This window comes from Gekko japonicus, unplaced genomic scaffold (assembly GCF_001447785.1).
Source record: "Gekko japonicus isolate JY-2015 unplaced genomic scaffold, Gekko_japonicus_V1.1 scaffold542, whole genome shotgun sequence".
Taxonomy (NCBI): domain Eukaryota; kingdom Metazoa; phylum Chordata; class Lepidosauria; order Squamata; family Gekkonidae; genus Gekko; species Gekko japonicus.
Genome location: NW_015163104.1, coordinates 115,641 through 139,065, shown reverse-complemented (window position 1 = coordinate 139,065; position 23,425 = coordinate 115,641). Strand labels below are relative to the sequence as shown.

Sequence of the window (23,425 nt, the reverse complement as noted above, 5' to 3'; positions counted from 1 at the left end):
ACTTCTAGTATCTTTACCGAGATCCGGTTTCTGGCCAGGTTCTTCCCCCTTCCACAGGGTATGCCTGGAGGTTCCTTCCCATGTGCACTAAATCGACTCCTGATCTAGAATGGAGTCTTCCCACTCTGGAGGCCATAGGCCATTCAGGTCTTGGAGGCTCTATGGTTTCGTTACTACCAGCAGCTGTACCGCTTTCTATAATTCATTCCCTCCTCCCTCTGGTCTTGTCCTCCACTGCCTTTCAGAACTGTGACTCTGCTGTTGAACCTCAGCCGTCAACACCATCTTCCTGTGGGTTAAATCCGGGACGGTCCTGTGCATTTCCTTTGGCTCACTTCCTCCACACTGAGAATTCTCTACCTCGAGCTTAATCCCCTTCCTGCCACCTGCAGAGACAGAAAGAGAGGAGGGGGTCTGCAATATATACATATCAGCAATATTTGCATTTGGGGCAAAGTGACGGTCAATTGTGCAATAATTAACTATTAGGCAGATTTGCCCTTTTTTTGCTTATTTTGCATAATTGATTCTGCCCATGTTGACTGAAGGTTTCACAACATGAAACGCTAAAAGATCAGAGCTGTTCCGTCTGGATTTACTAGCTCTGTATCACATCATGCTCTTTTAGTTAGGAAGTGAAGAAGATGACTCTCATCAGCCTCCAAGAAGAGCCCTACTTAAGTGGACCGAGTGTCCATTTACTCTTGCCTCTTGTCCCTATGGGTGACTGATCAGGTTCTTCTAGGAATATTACAGCCAGGGGTCATTTCCTGCAGGAGCGCACAGGAGCGGAGCTCCGGCAGTAAAGAGCCCAGGGGGCGGGCACATGCAACAAGCCCCACCCCCTGCTCCCAGCAGCCCTCAGTCAGAGCAAGAAGCAGCCAGGTAAGTTGCAGAGCCCCCCCCATCCAAAACAGTCCAGTGGCACCTTTAAGACCAAGCTTTATTCAGGTACAAGCTCTCCCTCCTCTGTGAGGGCAGATCTGCACACACCCCTCAATAGCTAGCAATCCAAAACAGTCCAGTGGAGCCTGAGTGATGTCAGGGGGTGTGGCATATGCAAATAAATTATGCTAATGAGCTCCTGCACCTCTTTTTCTGCAAAATGACTCCTGATTACAAGCAGACAGAATAATTCCTTTAGCCTTTCTACAACTGGCATAATTGTATACACTTCCACAGATTCTGCCCTCCTCCCTGTCATCATTCCCCCCCCACTTAAAAAAGCCACAAACGCTTTGGTCTTTTATTATAGGGAAGGTGTTGTAAGCCCTTGAGGCTTACTGATACGTCACTCCCACTAAGGCCTAGTAGGCACCCACTTCCCAGCAAGCATGTGGAAGAGACTGTATCTGCTAAAAGCAGACGAAATCTGTGTTTTAAGCTTTCTGGGTTAAACAGAAGGCTGCAAACATCCCCGCCCATGCCAAACCCAGCCCCCCTGCAATGGTACATGGCTGCCCAGTTGCTCATGAGACTAGACTACTGTAACACACTCTACATGGAGCTGTCCTTGAAGACAGCTCAGAAACTCCAAAATGCAGCAACTGGATTATCAGGGGCTGGACTGCATGGACATATGTCTTATTTCATGGTCTTTGCATTGGCAACATGTTTATTTCCAGGCTGAATTTAAGATGCTGATCCTTCAACTGAAAGACCTTCATAACTAGGATCAAAATCCCTACAGGATCAGTCTCTCCAAGTACAAATGTGTGTGGCAGCTATGGTCCTCATAACAAAACCTCCTTGTTGACCTCTCTAGCAGAACTGTTCAGAACTGCTGCCGCATGACCTTGGGTAAGTTCTACTTTTCTTGAAGGGTCGTCATAGAATCACAGAATTATAGTGCTGGAAGGGACCTCCAGGGTCATCTAGTCCAACCCCCTGCACAATGCAGGAAATTCACAAATACCTCCCCCCTACCCCACCCCAGTGACCCCTGTTCCATGCCCACAAAAGGGGGGGGGGAGCCTCCCGGATCTCCAGGCCAATTTGCCACTTGGGGTCAGGAACCAATCAGCATTTCCCTGGGCGTGTAGGAAAGGGCCACGAGAACTAAGCACTGAGGCAACCCTTCCCGCCCTCCCTCTCATGATCTGCCTAAGTTCACACAACCAGCATTGCTGTCAGATGGCCATCTAGCCATTGTTTGAAAACCTCTAAAGAAGGAGAGCTCATCTACTCTTCTGGATTTTAGGCTGTGCAAAGCAGAACTATTCAGGGCAGTCTTTAAAGGGAGGAGTTAGAGGAAATTTTTAAAATTTTTAGACACAAGTGGTTTCTACTAATATGACTGTTACAGTTTTAAATTGCATTAAGCAGCCATTTTATGGAGAAATGCAGGGCTAGAGGCAGTTTGAATAAACAAATAATATTAGAACTAGAGAAAGCAGGACCTGTGGCGAGAGACCCTGTAGGTAGCTCATGTTAGGGCATGGGTCTATCAAACCCTCACTTTTCAAACTGGAGTTCCAGGAAAAGTACTCACCACGTAGGGAATCTGAATGGTCAGTGCCCCACATGAGTGCTCTGGTGGTTCATCAGCGTAGCTTTCTGGCTGAAGCTTTTCCCACACTCGGGGCATTCGTAATGTTCCTGTGCTCTATGGGTTTCCAGATGGATGATCAACTTATTCCTCCGATGTAAGTTTTTCCCACACTCGAGGCACATGAATGGCTTCTCCCCCGTATGAGTTCTGTGATGACTTATTAGGTGGACCCTCTGTCTGAAAGACTTCCCACACTGAGGACATTTGTATGGTTTCTCTCCCGTGTGAATTCTCTGATGCCTCATTAATTCCCCTTTAGAAGTGAAGACTTTCCCACACTCGGGACATTTGTGCAGTTTCTCTCCGGTGTGGATCTTCTGATGCTTCAGCAAAGTTTGCCGGTGTCTGAAGCGTTTCCCACACTGCGAACATTCGTAGGGTCTCCCTTCAGTGTGGACACCTTGGTGACTGTCTAAGGACGTTTGACAGTTGAAGCTTTTCCCGCACTCGTAACACTGATAAGGTCTCTCTGTCGTATGCCCAATCAAACCGTCTCTTTTCCCGTACTCCGAAAGTTCGTATCGCCTCTCACCCGTATGGAATCTCTGGTGCTGTGGGATGTTCTCCCCCAATGTGGGACATTCAAAGGAGTTCTCGCCAGTATGGACCATAACGAGTCCTGATTTGTAGCGGTATTTTCTCCCGTACTTGGAGAACAACAGCTTTTTCCTCTCTGCATGGACAGGGCTGGTTCTGCTAATACCATCTGACTGCTGGCCATCTTCATTCTCTTGTTCTGCCAGCGGCTTCTGCTGCCAGCTGGATTCATGTCTTTTGTGAATTCCAGGTGTCCCTGGAAGGTTCCATTGGGTTACTTCCGCCAATGTCCCATGTGCTTCCTCCGGGCACATCTCTCCCTCTTGGGATTCCTCCACCTTGACCCGACTTCTCTTCTCCTCACCTGAAGAGACAGAGAAAGGAATATTGTCCAACGCTCTGGAGGTCTCTCTCTCTCTTTTTAAAAGTCTCTTTTTGCGGGCCTTCCCATCTGCCATACAGCACGCGCCTCCTAAACGCCTCATTCTTCGCCTGTCTCTACGAACACATCGGCCCTCTCCTTATAGACCTGTGTGTATTCTTGGCATGAAGAAATTAAACAGGTAGAAAGGTTAACCCCAGTTCTGCTCCTGGAAAAGGCATTCTTCTGATATAAATTCTGGAGATCAGATACCTACAATTAAATCCAACTAGTCCCGGAGAGGTGCCAGTAGAGAACACCCCCGCTGTGTTCCACTGTCTCAGCCACTCCTCACAACAAGGTTTTCCTGGCGAAAGGGATTCAGAACAGACCAAAACTCTGGGAACTGTGTTTCCTGAGAGAATCCCAGAAGTCTAGAGTCTTCCCAGAAAACTTAACGGAAAAAGCGACTCCAAGAAGTCTAGAGACTGGCACCCTCACAAACAGCTCTTCCCAGAAAACTTAACGGAAAAAGCGGTGGCAAGAACAATGGGGTAAGATATGTTGATCACAAGCATCATTACTTGTAAGTAACTGCCACTAAACCCAATGGGAAATATTTCTGGTATGTTTACAGGGTAATCCTAAATGGCGTTACACCTATGCCTGGGGAAAAACGTATTCTATCTCTTTAATAGTGGCCCAATGGAAAGTAATTTACCAGGTAAACCACAAAGGAGGAGGAGGTGGAGGAGGAGATTGGATTTATACCCCGCCCTTCACTACCCAAAGGAGTCTCAGAGCAGCTTATACAATCTCCTTTCCCTTCCCCTCCCCACAACAGGCACCCTGTGAGGTAGGTGGGGCTCAGAGAGCTCTTTCGAGAACAGCTCTGAGAGAGCCATGACTGACCCAAGGTCACACCAGTAGCTGCATGTGGAGGAGTCGGAACTCAAACCCAGTTCTCTCAGATTACAGTCCATGCTTCTAACCACTACACCAAATTGGTTAAAATGTGGAATTCGCTGCCAAAGGATGCAGTGACGGCCACAAGAATAAACAGCTTTCAATGGGGATTAGATAGATTCATGGAGAATGAGTCAATGGCTACTAGGCATGGTGACTGAGGGGAACCTCCACATTCAGAGGCACTAATCTTCTGAATCCCAGAGCCAGGAGGCCACATCAGGGGAAGGCCTCGGCCTGTATATTCTGTTGCTGGCAGTCCAGAGGAACTGGTTGGCCACTGTGTGAGCCAGTATACTGGACTAGATGGACTATGGGTCTGATCCAGCAGGGCTCTTCTTATGTTCTTATGTAATGTTATTTACCTACATGCCATGAAAAGCTTCAACTGCCCATTTCTACACAATAAGCCTCTATTAAACAGGTAGGACATTTCCCCCCAGGCCTGGTGGCTTCCCAACTTACACCAGTATAAACCCATTGGAGTTGATGGGTTTAGAAATGTTTAACTCTGTTCAGGATTACAGTTCATTCCTACACAATTTGTGCTTCTCAAACTCAGAGAATTGCCAACTGCCCACTTCCAGCAGGAGAACCCATGCCAGTGCCCCCTGTCCTCCCTGCCTATGCCCAATGGAGCTGCAGCAGAAAAACTGGTGGCCCGGGGGGGGGGAGAGAATGGTGGCATATGACACTATAACTTCAGTTCTGACTGAAAAGCTAGAAGCGACATCACTATATTGCATGATGCTCTAGGAAAACCCTGCAATCTCTATGGTTTACCACAGAGGTTGGGGGGAATTCCTAGGGCATCACTTCCATTTTGTTTGGCCAGATATTAATTCGTGGCATCACACAATGCCATTTCCACGTGTCTCCATCCTCCTGATCCTCCTGTACCCCTGCAGATTAGAATGGTGGAATATATCTGAACAAAGTTTGACGCTTTCTTCCATCCTCCCCTCATAAAGGGGGAAAGTTTAAGGGGTGGTGGTGAATCTTCAAATTATTCCCACCTCCTGTGATTTCTCATGGACTCCATCTTGCAACGGTAAACTTTTGTACCAAAAGTAAAATTATAAATTCCAAGTAGACCACTAGATCTTTGAAAGCATTACAGATAACCTTTTATAATACATGGTACAGGACACAGGATCAAGTATATAAGCGAGTCCTTCTTGCTCACAACAAAGAGATGTTGAATTTTTTTTATATATCAAATGTTCAATTCCCAGAATATAAACATCACTGATGGATTCTTTTATGTTTTTTGTGGCCAAAATGTCTCCTGCACATGAGCATCTGTGAGGTCTTGGTGGATTCTCTGAGATATGATTCTTCTCAGAAGAGTTTCTTTCAAGTTCTGGGCACTGGTATGGTTTTTCGGGTGTCTCATTCATAGATCTGAAGCTTTCCCCACACTCAGGACCATTGTAGTTTTCCTCTCCTTGTGTGGATGTTGTGAGGTAAACAGGTCTGGTCTCTCACAGATGCTGTCCCTTAGCCTTTGTGCACTCGCTCCTACAGAGATTCCCTCATCTTTATCAAGGCCTGGTTTCATAAAGCCCCCCTCCCCAACACACATACACCAGTGGATACTCATAGTTGTCCGCTCTAGAGTGTTTTATAACAAAAGTGTATTTCTACTTTTTTTCTACCATATCAGGAAAACAAAGGCTCACCACCAAAACAACCACCACGTATCCTCAAGTCGTCTTTCTTCTGCAGCCCCATGATGGACTCACATGTTTCCTTGTGGATCTCATGTGGCACCAGCAAATCCCCTTGGGTCACCTCCGGGTCCAGCCCAGGTGTTACTTCGGACTCCTTTCTTCCACAGGGAGAATTCTCTGCCTTGACCCGTCTTCTATTCTGGTCACCTGCAGAGACAGAGAATGAAGATTCTGCACGTTTCCCGATGACTCCTAAATTCCCACATCTTCCTTCTGTCTCTTTTTCATTTCCGCCACATGTCCCTCTCCACTTTTTCGCCTCTGCTACACTTTTCCTTTTTATTCCTGTCTCAAGAACCAATATTCTGGATATGTGCCAATGGGTGCCGCTCAGCACATCCTTCCAGGAGTTCCAACCCCTGCAGGAGTATAGATGGCAATTTGCTGTCTTTTTTGGTAGCCGTTCTTCAACTACGAAAAGCTGTCCCAGAGGACATCCAAAGAGCCAGAGCCCTTCTGCAGTTCTGGAGAGGACAGAAGTTTTAAGAAGGGCTATTGACTTGTTTGGATGAGTGTTTTGCTTCTGTAATGATGGGGAGACATTTTAACCCCTCTCTACTTTTAGTATTCTTCCCTGCTTCCAGTCTCTCTTATCTGGTATGTATGTGTCTTGGTTTGATTTATTTTTAAGCCATCAGCAAGGACCGTTTTTAAATTAAAAAAAAAGAGAGAGAGAGAAATATAAACTTAGCACCTAACAGCATATTTATGCTTTACAAATAAGTAAATACACCAGTACTGATAAGGTCCGGATCTTTTTTAAATGAAAGAGTGGTCAGGCCCACACGCCACAACTTTTCAGCAGTAAAAGAAATATATAGTGAAGACCAATGTTCCTCCTCTAAGCTTTGGAGTCTTGTGAGCAAAAATTCTACTTTGTGAGCTACTGGCATTAAAGTTGTGAGCAAGTGATTTTGCTACTGCATAAATTAATTGGCTCTGGAGCCATCCTTCCTGAGCTGAGACAAAAATGTGTGAGCTGGAAGCTAAAAAAACTGTGAGCTAGCTCACACTAACTCAGCTTAGAGGGAACACTGGTGAAGACATGCCAAAATTATAATATTTTATTCTACCGGTTACATTAAAGCCTTACCAACAATTGGAGAGTTTGTTCTATTGTTGATTGGGTGCCCGTCTTGAATGATTATAATAGGATTGAGTTTTTTCCTGTAATACTGGGCTGAAGGCTTTTATACACTGTGAGTGCTGTGCTAAGGATTTTTCCTCCTACATACACCATTATAAAGTCTTCTGTACATTATGAATACTTTATGAAGTAGTGTGAACTTCTTGAAGAGCTATCGAAACGAAGATCACAATCCGGAGTCTTCGTCCTCATCAGTGTACCATTTATGGACTTGCACTATTCATGGACCTGTACATTATATGATGTAATTTGGTTTTACTGATACATGTGGTCCTCTGTTATTCTTATCAAATAAATTTACTCTTTTTGCATGACTTTTCGAGCACTTGTGGTCTGTGTTATTTGTACAGCTCTAGGAATCACCAGAAACTCCATGTTTTTACAGTAAGAGTTTCCGATGATTCCTAGAGCTACCTATGTTGCTTTCAGGTATTTTTTTGTTTTGCTCCCCCCCCCCCGGAACTAACATGACACTGCAACTGGCATCTTAGCTCCCCCCCCCATATCCCCACCCACAGCTCTCTAGCTGGACTTTGGTAAATCCAGGCACAGACCAAACCCAACCCTGTTCAACTCCAGCAAAATGGCTGGCTGACAAGCTGTACTTAGATCCCGCCCTGATATAATCTAAAACATGGCAGTAGAAGCAAGTTTTTCTTATTCTATATGGTTTATTCGCCTTCTGCTAAACATGGGAAAGCAATAAGAATCCATGTAAAATGTTTCACGGAGGAACGAAACGGAGGCCGGGGTGTTCTCCAACCCCCCGCGAGAACCAAGCCATCTTGAAATGCAATAAATAAATAAAATAAAATAAAAATCACCAAATGGGTCCTTCCCTCTCCCCCTTACCTGAATCTCTGCCTGAGAGTCTCTCTCTTTCCTCCAGGTACTGGCCGGCCATTTCCTCCACTTTTTCTGATTGGGGTGTGAGATCCGGTTTGCGTACCAAACATCCCTCTTGTGTGTGTGTGTGTGTGTGTGTGTGTGTGTAGAGAGAGGAAAAAAATCACATTAATTGTTCCTTCTACATTCTGATTAAAAATTTTAAACAACTATCCATATGCTGTATTTTTTACACTCTAAATTTTTAAAAGCTAATCAATCAACACGAAAAGAAAATTAAACTCAAGACAGATTAAGCTCGTACCCAACCACAGTCCACGTGTCAGTGAGCGGACAGAGCATATTTGAGAAATCTCCACTGCTCTTCTCAAACGCTTCCTCCCTCTACAAGGGGACAATGCTCCTTTTTGGACAGGTTTTTGTGATATCAACAGGCAACCGCTTCCCTCATCTCAGGCCTATTTGACATGTTTAGCAAACCGAGACATCACGGGTGACACAAGTGTCAAAATGCTTTCTAACAAGTGAGTGCCACTAGTTCATGAACCTTTGCTTTGCCAAAAAAAAGGTCACATGTCCCGCCCTGAGCCTGTTTTAGCAGGGAGGACGGGATAGAAATAAAATAAATAAATAAATGTCATGGTAACTTCCAGATTTGACCACGGTAACATGCTCTATGTGGGGCTGCCCTTAAGGATGATTTGGAAACATCAGTGGGTTCAAAAGGTAGCAACTCGTGTCCTCACAGTTACCCCAAAGACCGACTACTTTAAGCCAGTGCTACTATTTACTTATTTATTTATTGTTTAGACTTTTTGGCCGCTCCTCCCTGCAAGCAGGGTTCAGGGTGGCTGGCGACAGAATAAAAACACAATTTTTGTTGTTCAGTTGCACAGTCGAGTCCGACTCTTTGCGACCCCATGGACCAGATCACACCAGGCCTTCTGGTCTTCCGCCGTCCTCTGAAGTTCGCTCAATTTCATGTTCGTTGCATCTATGACACTGTCTAACCATCTCATCCTTTGCCGTCCCCATCTTCTTTGACCTTCAATCTTTCCCAGCATCAGGGTCTTCTCCAGTGAGTGCTCCTTTCTCATTGGGTGGCCAAAGTATTTGAGCTTCCGTTTCATTATCTGGCCTTCCAGGGAACAGTCAGGGTTGATTTCCTTTAGGATTGACTGATTTGATCTCCTTGCAGTCCAAGGGACTCTCAAGAGTCTTCTCCAGCACCATAGTTCAAAAGAATCTATTCTTCGGCACTCGGCCTTCCTTATAGTCCAACTCTCGCAGCCATACATGACTACTGGGAATACCACTGCTTTGACCATGTGGACTTTTGTTGGCAGGGTGATAATCCCAGTTAAATTAAACCAGCGTTAAACACACAATACAAAGTCATAAGTACAAAGTAAAAAGCAATCCCACGGTGGCAAAAGCCTGAACTACCCAGAGCCTCCAAGGGGGCAGGTGGGAGGTGGGAAACCATCTATCCCGGCTTCCAGTCTGTTTCTGGGCTCAGCACAAGGTGCTGGATTTGAAATGGCTTAGGCTCAGGGTATCTGAAGGTATCAGCCAACACAATACTTGAGGTCGGTTTAAGGAACTATTAAGAGCAGTTGGTGGGGACCTGGGGGATGGCGTGGCTCAGTGGTAGGGTAGGGGCTACAGTGGGAGGGCTTCTGGGGTTCTGGCCCCACTGGGGGACCTCCTGACGGCACCTGGGTTTTGGCCACTGTGTGACACAGAATGTTGGACTGGTTGGGGCCATTGGCCTGATCCAACATGGCTTCTCAGTGGCAGAGCATCTGCTTTGCATCCAGAAGGTCCCATGTTCAATCCCTGGCACTTTTGGTTCAAAGGATCAGGTGGTAGGTGATGTGAAAGACCTCTGCCTGAGACCCTGGAGCCCTGCTGGTCTGAGTAGACAATACTGACCTCGAAGGCCCAACGGTCTCATTCTGCATCAGGCCGCTTTATCTGTTCATGTCTATGACTGTTGAGGACAGCCATGTTGTGATAAAGAGATGTGGGATACCGTGAGTTACACTCAGGGACTTCTCAAATGGCGGGATGAGATGAGGCAAGTTTCCTTTATGGAGACAAATAGGCAGGAGGGGGAAAACCATTTGCCCGCCCACCAGGAAGGAGCAAGATAGATTGCTATTTGGATATCCCGAGCTGGGTCATAAAGGGTTTGGGGACATACACTTTCATTTGATTGGAGGAAGCGTGCAGAGCACTACACGAGGGACCCACTCCAAATTTCTTGATAGGCTAACGTGAAACCCACCCAGCTGAGACAGGAAAGGTAAAAGGCAGGGCTATTTTTGGGCAGGAACGCACAGGAACGGAGGTCCGGCTGGCTCCCAAGTTGGCCACGCCCAGCAGGAACTCATTAGCATAATAGACCACACCCAACAGCAGGAACTCATTAGGATTGGCTACATTAGGGGTGTGTGGCCTAACATGCAAAGGAGTTCCTGCTACAAAAAAGGCCCTGGGTTTTGACAACAAACAAGGTAAACAGAATAACAAGCAAAAGGTGGGTGTGGCTGGATAACCACACTTCTGGTAACATGGGGGTGCGGCCTAATGTGCTAATGAGCTGTGCTGTCGGGGGTGTGGCCCAATATGCTAATGAGTTTCTGCTGTTGGGTGTGGCCTATTATGCTAATGAGTTCCTGCTGGGCTTTTTCTACAAAAAGAGCCCTGGTAAAAGGTATGGGTGGACACCCTGTCAGAAGTGCTCAAGCCAAGGTCCAGGAACAAGGAACAAACGGAATGAAATCTGCCTCAGCCAGCCTCTGTTTTCAAAGTTCCGGCTAAATTTACATCCACTCCAGAGAAAGGAATGCCAGGGTAACACCAGTGCCTGGATTCCCTAGTTAGCCTCATACGAACACAGTTTGAGTCCAGTGGCACACCTTTAAGACCAGCAAAGTTTTATTCAGCGTATAAGCTTCCGTGTGCACGCACACCTTGCCAGACACAAGAAAGTGAAGTCTCCTCAAGCCCCACTTACAGGAAAAGAGAGAGTGGAGGCAGTCACAGCCAAGATGAATAAGTAGGGCTGAAATTGGATCAGGTGGCCCAGTAAGATCAATGAATGGAAGCAAATTAGCATGTGAATGCAAGGGCTAACAAAGAGATGTGAGAACGAAGCTGGGGTCCAGCAGCACCCCCAAGCAAACCAAGCAGAGGTCATTTCGGGGGGTAAGTTGCTTCCTCCCCGCCTCTCCCCACCCCTGCCTGCCTGGGGCCAGGGAGGGCCTTTGTGGGGCTTCCTTGCATTCCCGCCGGCCTTGCAGGTCCACCGCCGGGCCCCTCATGGGGCTCGGCAGTGGAGCTGCAAGGCCGGCAGCAGCGGCCGGGACCGTTGGGGGCGGGGTGTGTGGCCTTATGACACACTTCCGGTGATGTCAGGGGGTGTGGCATATGCTAATGAGTTATGCTAATGAGTTCCCCTAGCTCTTTTTCTACGAAACGACCCCTGAAACCAAGCTTAACCCTGGGTACATGCAAGAACAGAGACTTGGCATGTGCACATTTCTTCACATACACTGAAAGGTGGGGGGTGGAGTAGGCAGACGCTAAACAGCATCAGCCAATGAGAAGCTGTGAAACCTCTGCGAGGGAAAGGAGGGGGAGTGAAATGGAAGGAAAGTCTGTCATCCTCTCAGACAGGGCTTGGGGAAGCAACCGAGAAACAGGGGAAACTGTATTTTATTGTGCTGCAAGCTGCTACAGGGCCTTTTTGTTGAAAAGCGGGCAATAAATCAAGTAACTAAATAGCTCTCTTTTTCCAATTTGAAATTGAGTACTTCTGCCTCCTTAGATTCTAAGACGGTTTCACACTGCAGATATTTAAAGTCTGAAAGAAGAGGCCGTCCTGTGTGTGTGTAATTTCTTCTTTCAGAGTCTAAAAATGGCACTCAGATGCAGAGATCCTTACCCAAAGTATCTGCGTTCCTACTGTCCTCCTGCAGGACACGCCAAAATATGGTCCCTCGCTTTGGCTGTGTCAAAGTCTCCTCCACCACGTCCGAAGACATGCCTGTTTCCTTGAGGTTCTCGGGTGCCTGGAAGAGAGGAAAATGCCCCCCCCATCTCCTGTCAGATTGTGGTATACAAGAGACAAGTGTTAAGGCAAAAACAAGAACTTATAAGTCGAACATCCAGTCCTGCCCCCACACTATAAACCTCAGTTTGCTCATGGGAACCCACTTCTTGAGTGTCCCATGGCTAACTCATGGAAAGAATACAAAAAAAGTGATGAGAAGGCCACATACAGTAAATACAGCCACCTGCCTGACGGCACCAGGTGATTTCCCCTTATGTGCCCCGTAGAGCTCTGTGCTCAGCAGAGCAACATCTACTGGCAGTACCCGGCCCAAAAGACGTCCGCCTGGCCTCAACTAGGGCCAGGGCCTTCTCTGCCCTGGCCCCGGCCTGGTGGAACATGCTCCCGATTGAGATCAGGGCCCTGCGGGACTTACTACAGTTCCACATGGCCTGTAAGACGGAGCTGTTCCGCCGGGCTTCCGCCTAATTGGCAGGCGACCGCTCATCCCGGCCCCGCCTGCTCCAACTGCCCTCATACTTGTTCAATGGTGTAGAGGGCAATGGTTTCCATCAATAGTGACTGGACTACGTTTATGTTTCTGCCCACCTGCCCTTCAGTGCAATGGATTAATACTGGCTTGCCATCTGTTTTAAAATTGGATTCTAAATTGTTTACGGTTTCATGATGTGGCTTTATATGGTTTATATTTCTGTTGTGAACCGCCCTGAGCCCACTTGCAGGGGAGGGCAGGAAAGAAATCAAATAAATAAATGAATAAATAAATTAAAAACTCAACTCCTAGTGTCCAGATAGAAAGCTATCATAAAGTAAGTTCACTGTTCTGTGTGTGTTCAGCTGTTCATCTCATGTTTTGTATTAGTTCCGGGATATTAGAATCTGGAGCTGTTCCAGCCCCAGACTTTACTCATGGCTGGGTAAGTCGGCCAGAGGACTGCTATGAAGGTCTCTATTAGGTCATTGGGCTGGATCCAGTCTAAATTTCTAAACTGGGTTGGATCCAGTCTAAAGTCGAACAGAACTTGCCTGCCTCTGCCCTCCCACTGAGATTCAATGCCACAAAATGCTGCTGCTGGGAGAAGGGTAGAGGACCCCAAGGAATAACATGTCGGGGGTGGAGGGCATTGCAATGGGAAAGGACATTGGTGGAAACTGGCAATTTAAAGTGGATCAAGCCCATTGTTATAATTTATAATAAAGCGGAGTGGATCCAACTGTCCACCAAGGAGTTTTCCTCCAGCCTAAGAGGACTTACTCTAATTTAAGTGGTTCTTCCTCCAATGAAAGAGCCACTAGATTTGGAAGAAGGTTCCTCAGATTGGCTTCAGACTAGAGCCCAAAACAAAAGGAGGGGAATGCACATATAAAGCCATGCTGGATCAGGCCAGTGGCCCATCCAGTCCAGCACCCTGGGTCACACAGTGGCCAAAACCCAGGTGCCATCAGGAGGTCCACCAGTGGGGCCAGAACTCCAGAAGCCCTCTCACTGTGGCTCCCACAAGCACCAAGAAGACAGAGCATCACTGCCCCAGACAGAGCATCACTGTCCATGCCTTGTGGGTAATAGCCACTGAGGGACCTCTGCGCCAGATGTTTCTCCAGTCGTCTCTTGAAGCTGTCTATGCTTGTAGCCACCACCACTTCCTATAGCAGTGAATTCCACATGTTAATTACTCTTTGGGTGAAGAAGTAAATACTTAAATAAATAAGTTTTGCTCAATGGAGCACTAGGATGGGTCAGATCCATCCCACAAGATAGCACAATTGTGCTTTTCTATCAAAATGGCAGGCTGTACATTACACAGGATTTGATCCTACCCCTGCTAAGTACCGAGTGTCACAGAATCATAGAATGTTAGAGTTGGAAGGGACCTTGCAGGTCATCTAGTCCAACCCCCTGCACTCTGCAGGAGCATAGCCGAAAGATAGCCCTACAACATACCCCCCCAAATTGTTTTATTGTTGTTCTATCCTGCTTTTATCTGTTTAGCTTATTTATTTATTTATTTATTCAACTTTTATCCTGCCCTTCCGCCGAAGTGGCTCAGGGCGGCTCACAACATTAATAAAACCAACATAGATAAAACTTGGCATATGTGCCTCATTTGTTAGCCGCCCTGAGCCCATTGGGGAAGGTGAAGTATACATTTAATAATAAATAAAATAATAAAATAAATAAAAGATGGTTGTCCAGCCTCTGCTTGAAAACATCCAGTGAAGGAGCATCCACCACCTCCCGAAGCAGACTGTTCCCCACTGCTCAACCACTCTTACAGTTAGGACGTTTCTCCTGATATTTAGCCAGTAACGACTCCCTTGTAATTTCCACCCATTAGATCTAGTCTTGCAATCCGGAGCAAGAGAGGATGGATCCGCTCCATCTTCTACATGACAGCCCTTCAAATACTTGAAGACTGCAATCATGTTCCCTCTAAGCCTTCTATTTCCCAGGCTAAACACCCAACTCTTTCAGCCTTTCCTCATAAGACTTGGATTCCAACCCTCTCACCATCCTGGTTGCCCTCTTCTGGACACTTTCGAACTTATCAACATCCTTCCTAAAATGTGATGCCCAAAACTGGACACAGTACTCCAGGTGAGGCCTGACCATAGCAGTCTTGCTGGTGGGAAGATGACCTCCCCCAGAAGTAAAGGCTTTTCCTCTGGATGAAAGCTTCTTGTGCTGAATGAACGCACCTTAGCTGGCTGAGCACACTTCTCAGATACAACCCATGGTATCTCATCATTCATGTGCATTTATAGACACACATGCCAGATATAAGATGCATGCATTTTTTTGCATTTATTTATTTATTAGAATTTAAGAAGAGCCCTGCTGGATCAGACCAGTCATCCATCTAGTCCAGCATCCTGTCTCACACAGTGGCCAACCAGTTCCTCTGGACGGCCAACAACAGGGCAGAGAGGCCGAGGCCTTCCCCTGAGGTTGCCTCCTGGCTCTGGGATTCAGAAGTTTAGTGCCTCTGAATGTGGAGGTTCCCCTCAGTCACCATGCCTAGTAGCCACTGATAGACTCATCCTCCATGAATCTATCTAATACCCTTTGAAAGCTGTTTATTCCTGTGGACAACACTATATTCTTTGGCAGCGAATTCCATGTTTTTAATCAATCTCTGCGTAAAGTAGTATTTCCTTTTGTACACCCTGAACCTACTGCCCATCAGCTTCACTGGATGCCCTCTAGTATTTTGGGAGAGGGAGAAAAGGTTCTCTTTGTCCACTCTCTCCACCCAATGCATAATTTTATAAACCTCTCTCATGTCCCCCCGACGTGCCTCTTTTCTAAACTGAAAAGTCCCAGACTCTCCCGCCTTTCATCTTACAGAAGGTGCTCCAACCCCCTAATCATCTTGGTTGCCCTCCTCTGGACTTTTCCCAGCTGCTTTCCCAATGGGGAACCCAAAGCAGCTTATAACATCATCCTACTCTCTTCCGGGTTTTTTTACAACAACAAATCTGTGAGACAGCTTACACTGAGAGAAGGTGACTGGCCAAAAGTCACCGGGCAAGCTTCCATGGTAGAAGTAGGGATTCGAACCCAGGTCTTCCGGGAGCCTAGTCTGACATGCTATCCGCTCTGCCGTGCCAATTCTTGGCATCTGATCCCCACACAGAGCTTTAATTTAAGAACTGGCAGAAATCTAAACAGCAGCGACGTCGGTGTACAAGTGCCTAAAAACGCAGACCTCCCCCCTCTGATCTTCTTTAAAGGGACAGCTAAAGGGACAGTGAGAGCCAGTTTGGTGTAGTGGTTAAGTGCTCAGACTCTAATCTGGGAGAACCGGGTTTGATTCCCCACTCCTCCACTTGCACCGGCTGATGTGACCTTGGGTCAGTCACAAGCTCTGGCACAGCTGTCCTTGAAAAAGAGTTCTCTCAGCCCCACCCACCTCACAGGGTGTCTGTTGTGGGGAGGGGAAGGGAGAGGAGTTTGTAAGCCGCTCTGAGACTCCAAGTGAAGGGCGGGGTATAAATCCAATCTCTTCTTCTTCTTCTTCTACCAGACAACCAGGGCTGCCTGAAGGGTTGGTTAACGCCAATGTGGTTCTTCCGGCTCACACAGTGCCCTGGCAAAGAACAAACTGCCCCAGCAGATGATGACGTACCTCAGCATGTTCACCTTTAGCTGTTTCCTGGGCTTCAGGGGGCAGCAATGAACAGGACAGACTTGGGCATTTGAGTCCACTGCCTATGAAGAAAGGAAGGAAGACTTTAGAAGGAAAACTGGCCCTTATCTTTTGACCAGGTGCAAAAGAGGGCACATTTCCTGACCCAGTTATAGTCATGTGCAACAGAGAACTCCAAAAAAATCAGGAAACCATCTGCTCAAGACATGGGGAGGAAGTGCAAGGGAGGAAGCACGCGGTCACAGTGACAAGCCACATTTCTGTCTGCCACAAACAAATATCCTGATGTAGCGTCAATGTCCCTGGCTGGGGCTTCAGAATAACGGTTCCTTCAGAATGTGGATTTCTGTGGCTCTACTAAGTTAAGTACAAGTCAGTGGCCGCGGGCACACGGGCAGGAAAATGCGGGGGGGGGGGGGAAGCGGGGCTGTTGGCCCCGGGGCAAAACAACGCGGGGGGGGGCTGTGGAGGTTCCGTGGAGGTCCCGTGGTAGGGGGGAGGTGCCGAGCACACCACAATCCTGCGCCGCGGCAAAGAAGCGGCACGGCGAGGCAAACGGTTGGGGTTTTTCCCAGACACCAAAGTGTGCGCATGCCCCATTGGGTGTTTGTGAGCATCCCATGGACAGTTGAAAAAAAAAAACCTTTATAAGAGGGGGCATGGGCGGGCGCCGGAACTACCACCGGAAACGCGATCAGACGCCCGCCCTTGCCCCGCGGTTACCGGAAACTAGTACCTCCGAGGTACTAGTTTTTAACCGCGCATCTTCGGCGGGAAGCCTCGGGTTCGCCGCGGGAGCACTACTCTTCCCAGATGTGGCGGTGAGATCGCGCCCGGAAAATCCGCCTATCTTCCGTCCCTCTAGCGTGCCTAATGCTTCGTGTGACCGCAGCCTGTATGCACCAAGAAACTTAGGCTTTCCGTAATCTAAGACAAGGATCCCCAACCCTTTTGAGCCTGCAGGCACCTTTGGAATCCTGACGCAGTGTGGTGGGCACAGCCAAAAAAATTGATTGCCACAATATGGCTGCCGCCGGTCATTTTCAATTCCACACTGAAGACCCTTGTGCTGTGGTGGCAGTTGCTCCCAAAGCAACATTTAAAAAAAAATTGCACAGCCAATCAGAAGCCTTGCTGGTGGAAAGCCCCATCTGCCCCCCCCTTTCTAAAAATACTTGGCGGGCACCATGTTGGGGACCCCTGATCTCGGGGCTGTGGCTCAGTGGTAGAACACCTACTTTGCATGCAGAAGGTTCCAGGTTTACTCTTTGCTGTCTCCCATTAAAAGGATCAGGCAGTAGGAGGCGAAAGACCTCTCTCTAGGACCCTGGAAAACTGCTGCCACCCAGAATCAATAATACCAAAAGAAAGAATTCTGTAGTTGCAATTTTCCCCCACACGTCGAGAAGCTCTTTCTGTCAAGAGCAATGTTCCCTCTAAGCTGTGGAGTCTTGTGAGCAAAAATTCTAGTCTGTGAGCTACTGGCATTAAAGCTGTGAGTGAGCGATTTGGCTGCTGCATAAATTAGTTTGCTCTGGAGCCATCCTTCCTGGGTGAAGACAAAAATGTGTGAGCCAGAGGCTAAAAAACTGTGAGCTAGCTCACCCTAACTCAGCTTAGAGGGAACAGTGGTCAAGAGTCTATTCTTCTGTGCAACTATTAAAAGGCAAGAGAGCTTTCCTTTGCAGCCGGTCACCTGAACAATCCCACAAACTTGGAAGATGCAGAGCCCCTTAACAGAGTACCGACCTGGCAAACTGTCCGCCCTTCGGCTACTCTGCTTGGCGTCTTTGTAGGTACGTCTCTGCCCAGGGTCTGGGGGTTTCATCTCTGCATCCAGGGAACCCAAACAGAGCTCCTGCAATGGCCCCTGAAAGAGAGAGGGATGACTCCACTCAGAACGGAAGAAAAAGCTAGGGAAGATGTTTCGGTGTTAATTTCTGCTGACAAAAGGGATTTCTGTCAGCAGTATGGAACTTTCTTGATTTCCCCCTCCCACTGAAGCTCAAAAGTGACTCCTGTGGAAGAGGAGACCCTCAGGAAGAGCATGAGGGTCTGCAGTGGGAGGGGGAATTGGCCAAAATCTCACCACCTTCCATTAGTGGAAATCTACTGTTGGAGCTGCGGTGGCTCAAGTGGTTAAGACGCGGAACTGCAGGCTGTGGAAGGTCGGTAGTTCAGCAGTTCGAGACCCGGATGCCGCATGACAGAGTGAGCTCCCGTCTCTAGTTCCAGCTCCTGCCAACCTAGCAGTTCGAAAGCAAGAAATTGCAAGTAGATAAATAGGTACCACTTTGGTGGGAAGATAACAGCGTTCCGTGCGCCTTGGTGTTTAGTCATGCCGGCCACATGACCACGGAAACGTCTTCGGACAGCGCTGGCTCTTCGGCTTTGAAACGGAGATGAGCACCGCAACCCTCGAGTCGGATTCGACTGGCTTTCGAGCAAGGGAACCTTTACCTTTACTGTGGGATCCAATCCACTGATGGCAAAAGTCCTATCCTCTTTGAGGTAAACGTCAAGAAGCTTGTTAGCCTGTGTTATTTCCAGGCGAAGCCCGTGCCTCTGAATGTTTTTGATTAACAACCCACTGAATGTTTTCGATTAACAAAGTTCTCCACAGCTCACTAGTTCTCAAGAGGTTGTTGTAAAATCAAAACTTATGGGCCAAACAGGTTTGTCAGCTTCCCCCCATCCCAAGAGAGGCAAGGCGGACAGACTCTGCAAGAAACAGTCTTCCTTTCCTCACTGTGTACATTTAGTGGTGGTGGTGGAATCCTACTACTGTGTTTTAACTCTGTTAGGCAACTGTCAAGGGCACAGTCATCCTGCCAGAAATAAGAAGTGGCAACATTAGTCGCCAGCTTCCAAACCAGCCCTTGTAGCTATCCCTTTAAAAGGAAGTTTTATCGACATCATTAACAGGTGGAACACGCTTCACTTCAGTCATAAAAATATTCACCTGCTGATTTCTGCAACTCAGGCCTCTATTAAAGGCACAGGATCAAGCTGGGCCAGTTGGAAATGCAAGTGGTAACCTCAAACGTACAGCACAGGCCATTCTGGGATATGGTTGCCAACCTCCAGGAGGTGGCTGGAGATCTCCTGGAATTACAACTGGTCTCCAGGTGACAGAGATCAGTTCCCCTGGAGAAAATGGCCGCTTTGGAAGGTGGACTGTATGGCATTATGCCTCCCTTCCCCCAAGCTTCATCCCCCAAATCTCCAGGTATTTCCCATCCCGGAGCTGAGAAGAAGGCTGTAAGCCTAGACCGAAGAGTGAGCTCAGCTGAACGAAATGAGACTTAATTCCACATCAGCATTCATGAAATCGCACTCTACATGAGATGAGGACTGCAACAGGTTATAAACACTGAGGAATTTCACATTACCCCTTTTAACCCGTTTTGAAGCCGTTTTTGATCCGTCATGGAGTAAACCAGTATAGTGCTGCCATTTCACACATGGCTTTCCCCTTCTGGTAAAGAGCTGGATCTGAAGCGGTTTGCCATTTCAGACTGCACCGCTTTTTCCCTGCTGTTTTTCGCCCATGCGGGCGATCTACGGCTTGTTTTTTTGGGAACGTTCACTTTATAGCGCTATAGCACCACAACAAAACACTCCAGCCATTCCAATGGCGTTGATATACTGCTGTTCCGTTATAGCGCTATAAAATTATAAAGCGAACGTTCCCCCCCCCCAAAAAAAGCCGGAGATTGCCTGCGCCGGGTGAAAAACGGCAGGAAAAAGCGCATCGGAACCAGGAGAGGAAACTAAAGACTACTTGGAAATGGTTGACAGGTAAAACGCTTCATCCCCATTTCCTAAACGGGACAGAAGTGTTTGTGTCTGAAATTACAAATATATTCTGGTAGGGAACTGGTTCTAAAACGGTTCTGTCTGAAATGACAGACCAGAAACCATTTGGGAACCGTTCCTCTTCCGGATTATATCGTCCGTCAGAAATAAACAGCCATTAATACTGTTCCAAAGAGCTGAAAAACAGAAGGCAACCCCTGGAATAGGGGTGGAGGAGGGAGTGGATGGGCTGACGGAATAAAGAGGAATGCAGTAAAATGTGAGCCTTCTGTGCTGTTGGAGACATGCTGGCCTAGAGCTGACCATGAATGAAGGGAAGGCACAAGCAAGCTCCTGCGCACCCCTTGAAAGGTGATTAGAATCACAGAATTGGAAGGGACCTCCAAGGTCATCTAGTCCAACCTCCTGCACAATGCAGGAAATTCACAAATACCTCCACCCCTCACATCCATGCCCAGATGAGGGCAAAAAAACCCTCCAACAAACCCTTCCAAGGTCTCTGGCCAAACTGTTCCTGACCCCAAAGTGGCAATCAGCATTTCCCTGGGCGTATAGGAAAGGGCCACGAGAACTAAGCACTGAGGCAACCCTCCCGGCCTTCCCTCTCATGATCTTCCCAAGTTCACAGAATCAGCATTGCTGTCAGATGGCCATCTAAGCCTCTGTTTGAAAACCTCCACAGGAGAGCCCACCACCTCCCGAGGAAGCCTGTTCCACTGAGGAACCACCCTGTCAGGAAGTTCTTCCTCATGTTTAGCCAATTCCTGGGGTAAGGTAAAGGTAAAGGTTCCCTTGCTCGAAAGCCAGTCGAAGCTGACTCTAGGGTTGCGGTGCTCATCTCCGTTTCAAAGCCAAAGAGCCAGCGCTGTCCGAAGACATCTCCGTGGTCATGTGGCCGGCATGACTAAACACCAAGGCGCACGGAATACTGTTACCTTCCCACCAAAGTGGTACCTATTGATCTACTTGCAATTTCTTGCTTTCGAACTGCTAGGTTGGCAGGAGCTGGAACTAGAGATGGGAGCTCACTCCATCATGCGGCACTCGGGTCTCGAACTGCTGAACTACTGACCTTCCACAGCCTGCAGTTCAGTGTCTTAACCACTTGAGCCACCGCAGCTCCAATTCCTGGGGTACACTTTGGGTATTAATAGAAACACATATAGTAACAAAGAAAATTACTACAATGTCTAAAAACAATGATTACTCTATTTAATTGAAAGCTATATTAACTAATCATAACAGTACTAGGGATAGATATTCTCCACAGCAGCATGAGAAAGGGTGGCATTTCCGACAACCAGAGATTCCCTAAAGACTGAGCATGAGAAGCATCCAAAGATGCTTTTATTTTGGAATGGACTTCAGGGATGTACTTAAGCTGCTGAGAAAGGTTTTCAGCCTTTCAGACACACTATAATTTCTGTCCATTTTTAAGTGGAAATTGAATGTCGATTCCTCACCTGCCATTTCCTGGTTTTGGCCTCCCCTTGGTGGCTCAGCAGAAAATCCTCCGCTAGGGTGGCGGCTTGGGTGCAGTTCTCGGGGCCGCCGGCCCTGATCCAGCTCTGCAGCTCCGGCGGCAGGATGGCCAGGAACTGCTCCAGGATCAGCAGCTCCAGGATCTGCTCCTTCGAGTGCCTCTCCGGCCTCAGCCACCGGCAGCAAAGTTCCTGCAGCTGGCTGTAGATCCACCGCGGGTCTTCCACGTCCCGGAAGCGGAACTGTCGGAAGTGCTGGCGCAGGGTTTCCATGCGGTTGGCTTCCCCGCGCAAGATGGCCGCCTTCACCTTCCCATAATCCTCTCTGTCTCTGGCCTCCAGGCCACCAAAGGCCCGCTGGGCTTCTCCGCTCAGTGCTGGCAGAAGCCGGGCCACCCACTCTTCCTTAGGCCACTGGCAGGCTTCAGCCACTTGCTCGAAGGAGGCCAAGAAGGCCTTGGCATCTTCCCATGGCCCGGGTTCCTTCCCCCACACCGTGTGAGGGGAATTCAGCCCCCTCAGGAACTCCTGCCATTGGGCTTCCCAGTGCTGGCACAGTCCCTTGCACGGCTCCTCTTTACACCGGTGTAGTGTTCGCCATCCAGGCCGTTCCACAGTGTCTTCAAGCTGAACGGTGCTGGTCATTTTTCTCACTCCTTTCCCCAGTTTTGGGCCTGCAGAATTTTGCTCCATTGATTTTATTCCTTAAATTCCAGAACTAAAGAGCAAATGAAGGTCCCTCTGGCAGGTCAGTTTGAGGCAGAAACTCTTGTTCTCTGAGTCCTGATCTTTCTTTAAAAACACCAAGGCGGTAAAGGCCTAGTTTATGCCTCTTATATCCCTCCAGGGCTGATCAGAAAGACTTTCAGTCAAAAGATGTGTCAGAGGCCACCAACAATCCAAGGCCATCCCCTGGAGACCATTTTGACTTGTGTCGGGAATTTCTCCCTCAACTGAAGAAACACACAATGGAGGGGTTAAAATACCAGAGAGGGAGAGAAAGAGAGAGGCAGTTTGGACAAAGCACCTCCAAAATATATTCAACTTTCCATAGGTGAAGCAAAGTGGAAAATAAACCCCTCATCTATGGATTCACCAAGAGGCAGTGTGGCCAAAAGTCTGAGCCCTGCACCTGGAAGTCCCTGGTTCAAATCCTCCCTCAGCCATGAATCAAAATCAGGCCTCCTTTCCCACAATGTTACTCAAATACCCAGAAAAGGAAGCCCTTGGAAGAAGAAGCTATTATGCAGAATGGCACCTCCTCTTGTGGCACCAGGCCCAGCGGTGGAAATCCATTTTGCTGAGGCCTGTCTCCTAGTAACGCCTCCATGCTTAGGGGCCCAGCCTTTGGGAGAACAGCCTGGGAAGAAGTTGAAGTCCTCCGGCCTCTGGCTGTTTATTTCTTATTTTTTGTTTATTGGACTCTCAAGCACAATACATTAATGTCTTAAAGCTACGACTGACACCAGGATACAAACAGCACTTCATAATTTAACAAAATTAAAGGAATTTAATCTTTTTTATTTCCCCTCCCTTTTACTACAGTAGCTTTTATTTTAGGCCTAGGGGGCAAATTCCCAATTAACCAGTTTTAAACTATTTGTAGTTAAAATCCTTGATCAAAGAAGGCCAATGCTATGCTGGGGATTATTAGGAAGGGTACTGAAAACAGATCAGCCAATATCATAATGCCCCTATATAAATCAATGGTGAGACCTCATTTGGAATACTGTGTGCAGTTCTGGTGGTCACCAC

At 47.8% G+C, this 23,425-nt stretch overlaps 1 protein-coding gene across 1 annotated transcript; it reads right to left on the bottom strand.

Moving 5' to 3' along the window:
• Positions 1 to 372: 372 nt before the first annotated feature.
• On the bottom strand, positions 373 to 22,315 carry LOC107106583 (zinc finger protein with KRAB and SCAN domains 7-like). Its single transcript, XM_015406763.1, has 8 exons — positions 21,653 to 22,315; positions 18,120 to 18,240; positions 16,350 to 16,432; positions 12,094 to 12,220; positions 8,148 to 8,255; positions 6,098 to 6,295; positions 2,492 to 3,452; positions 373 to 386 (listed from the first exon to the last, which is right to left on the bottom strand). Exons 1-7 carry the CDS (start codon positions 22,313 to 22,315, stop codon positions 2,512 to 2,514), a joined length of 2,241 nt encoding a protein of 746 aa, XP_015262249.1. The 3' UTR covers positions 373 to 386; positions 2,492 to 2,511.
• Positions 22,316 to 23,425: the final 1,110 nt, after the last annotated feature.

Coding starts and splice junctions, on each gene's coding strand:
- LOC107106583 (XM_015406763.1), bottom strand. CDS start 22,315: ATGACCAGCACCGTTCAGCTTGAAGACACTGTGGAACGGCCTGGATGG. Junction 16,433..18,119: donor AAGGGCGGACAGTTTGCCAG/GTCGGTACTCTG, acceptor CTTTCTTCATAG/GCAGTGGACTCAAATGCCCA. Junction 12,221..16,349: donor CTAAAGGTGAACATGCTGAG/GTACGTCATCAT, acceptor CCTCTCTTCCAG/GCACCCGAGAACCTCAAGGA.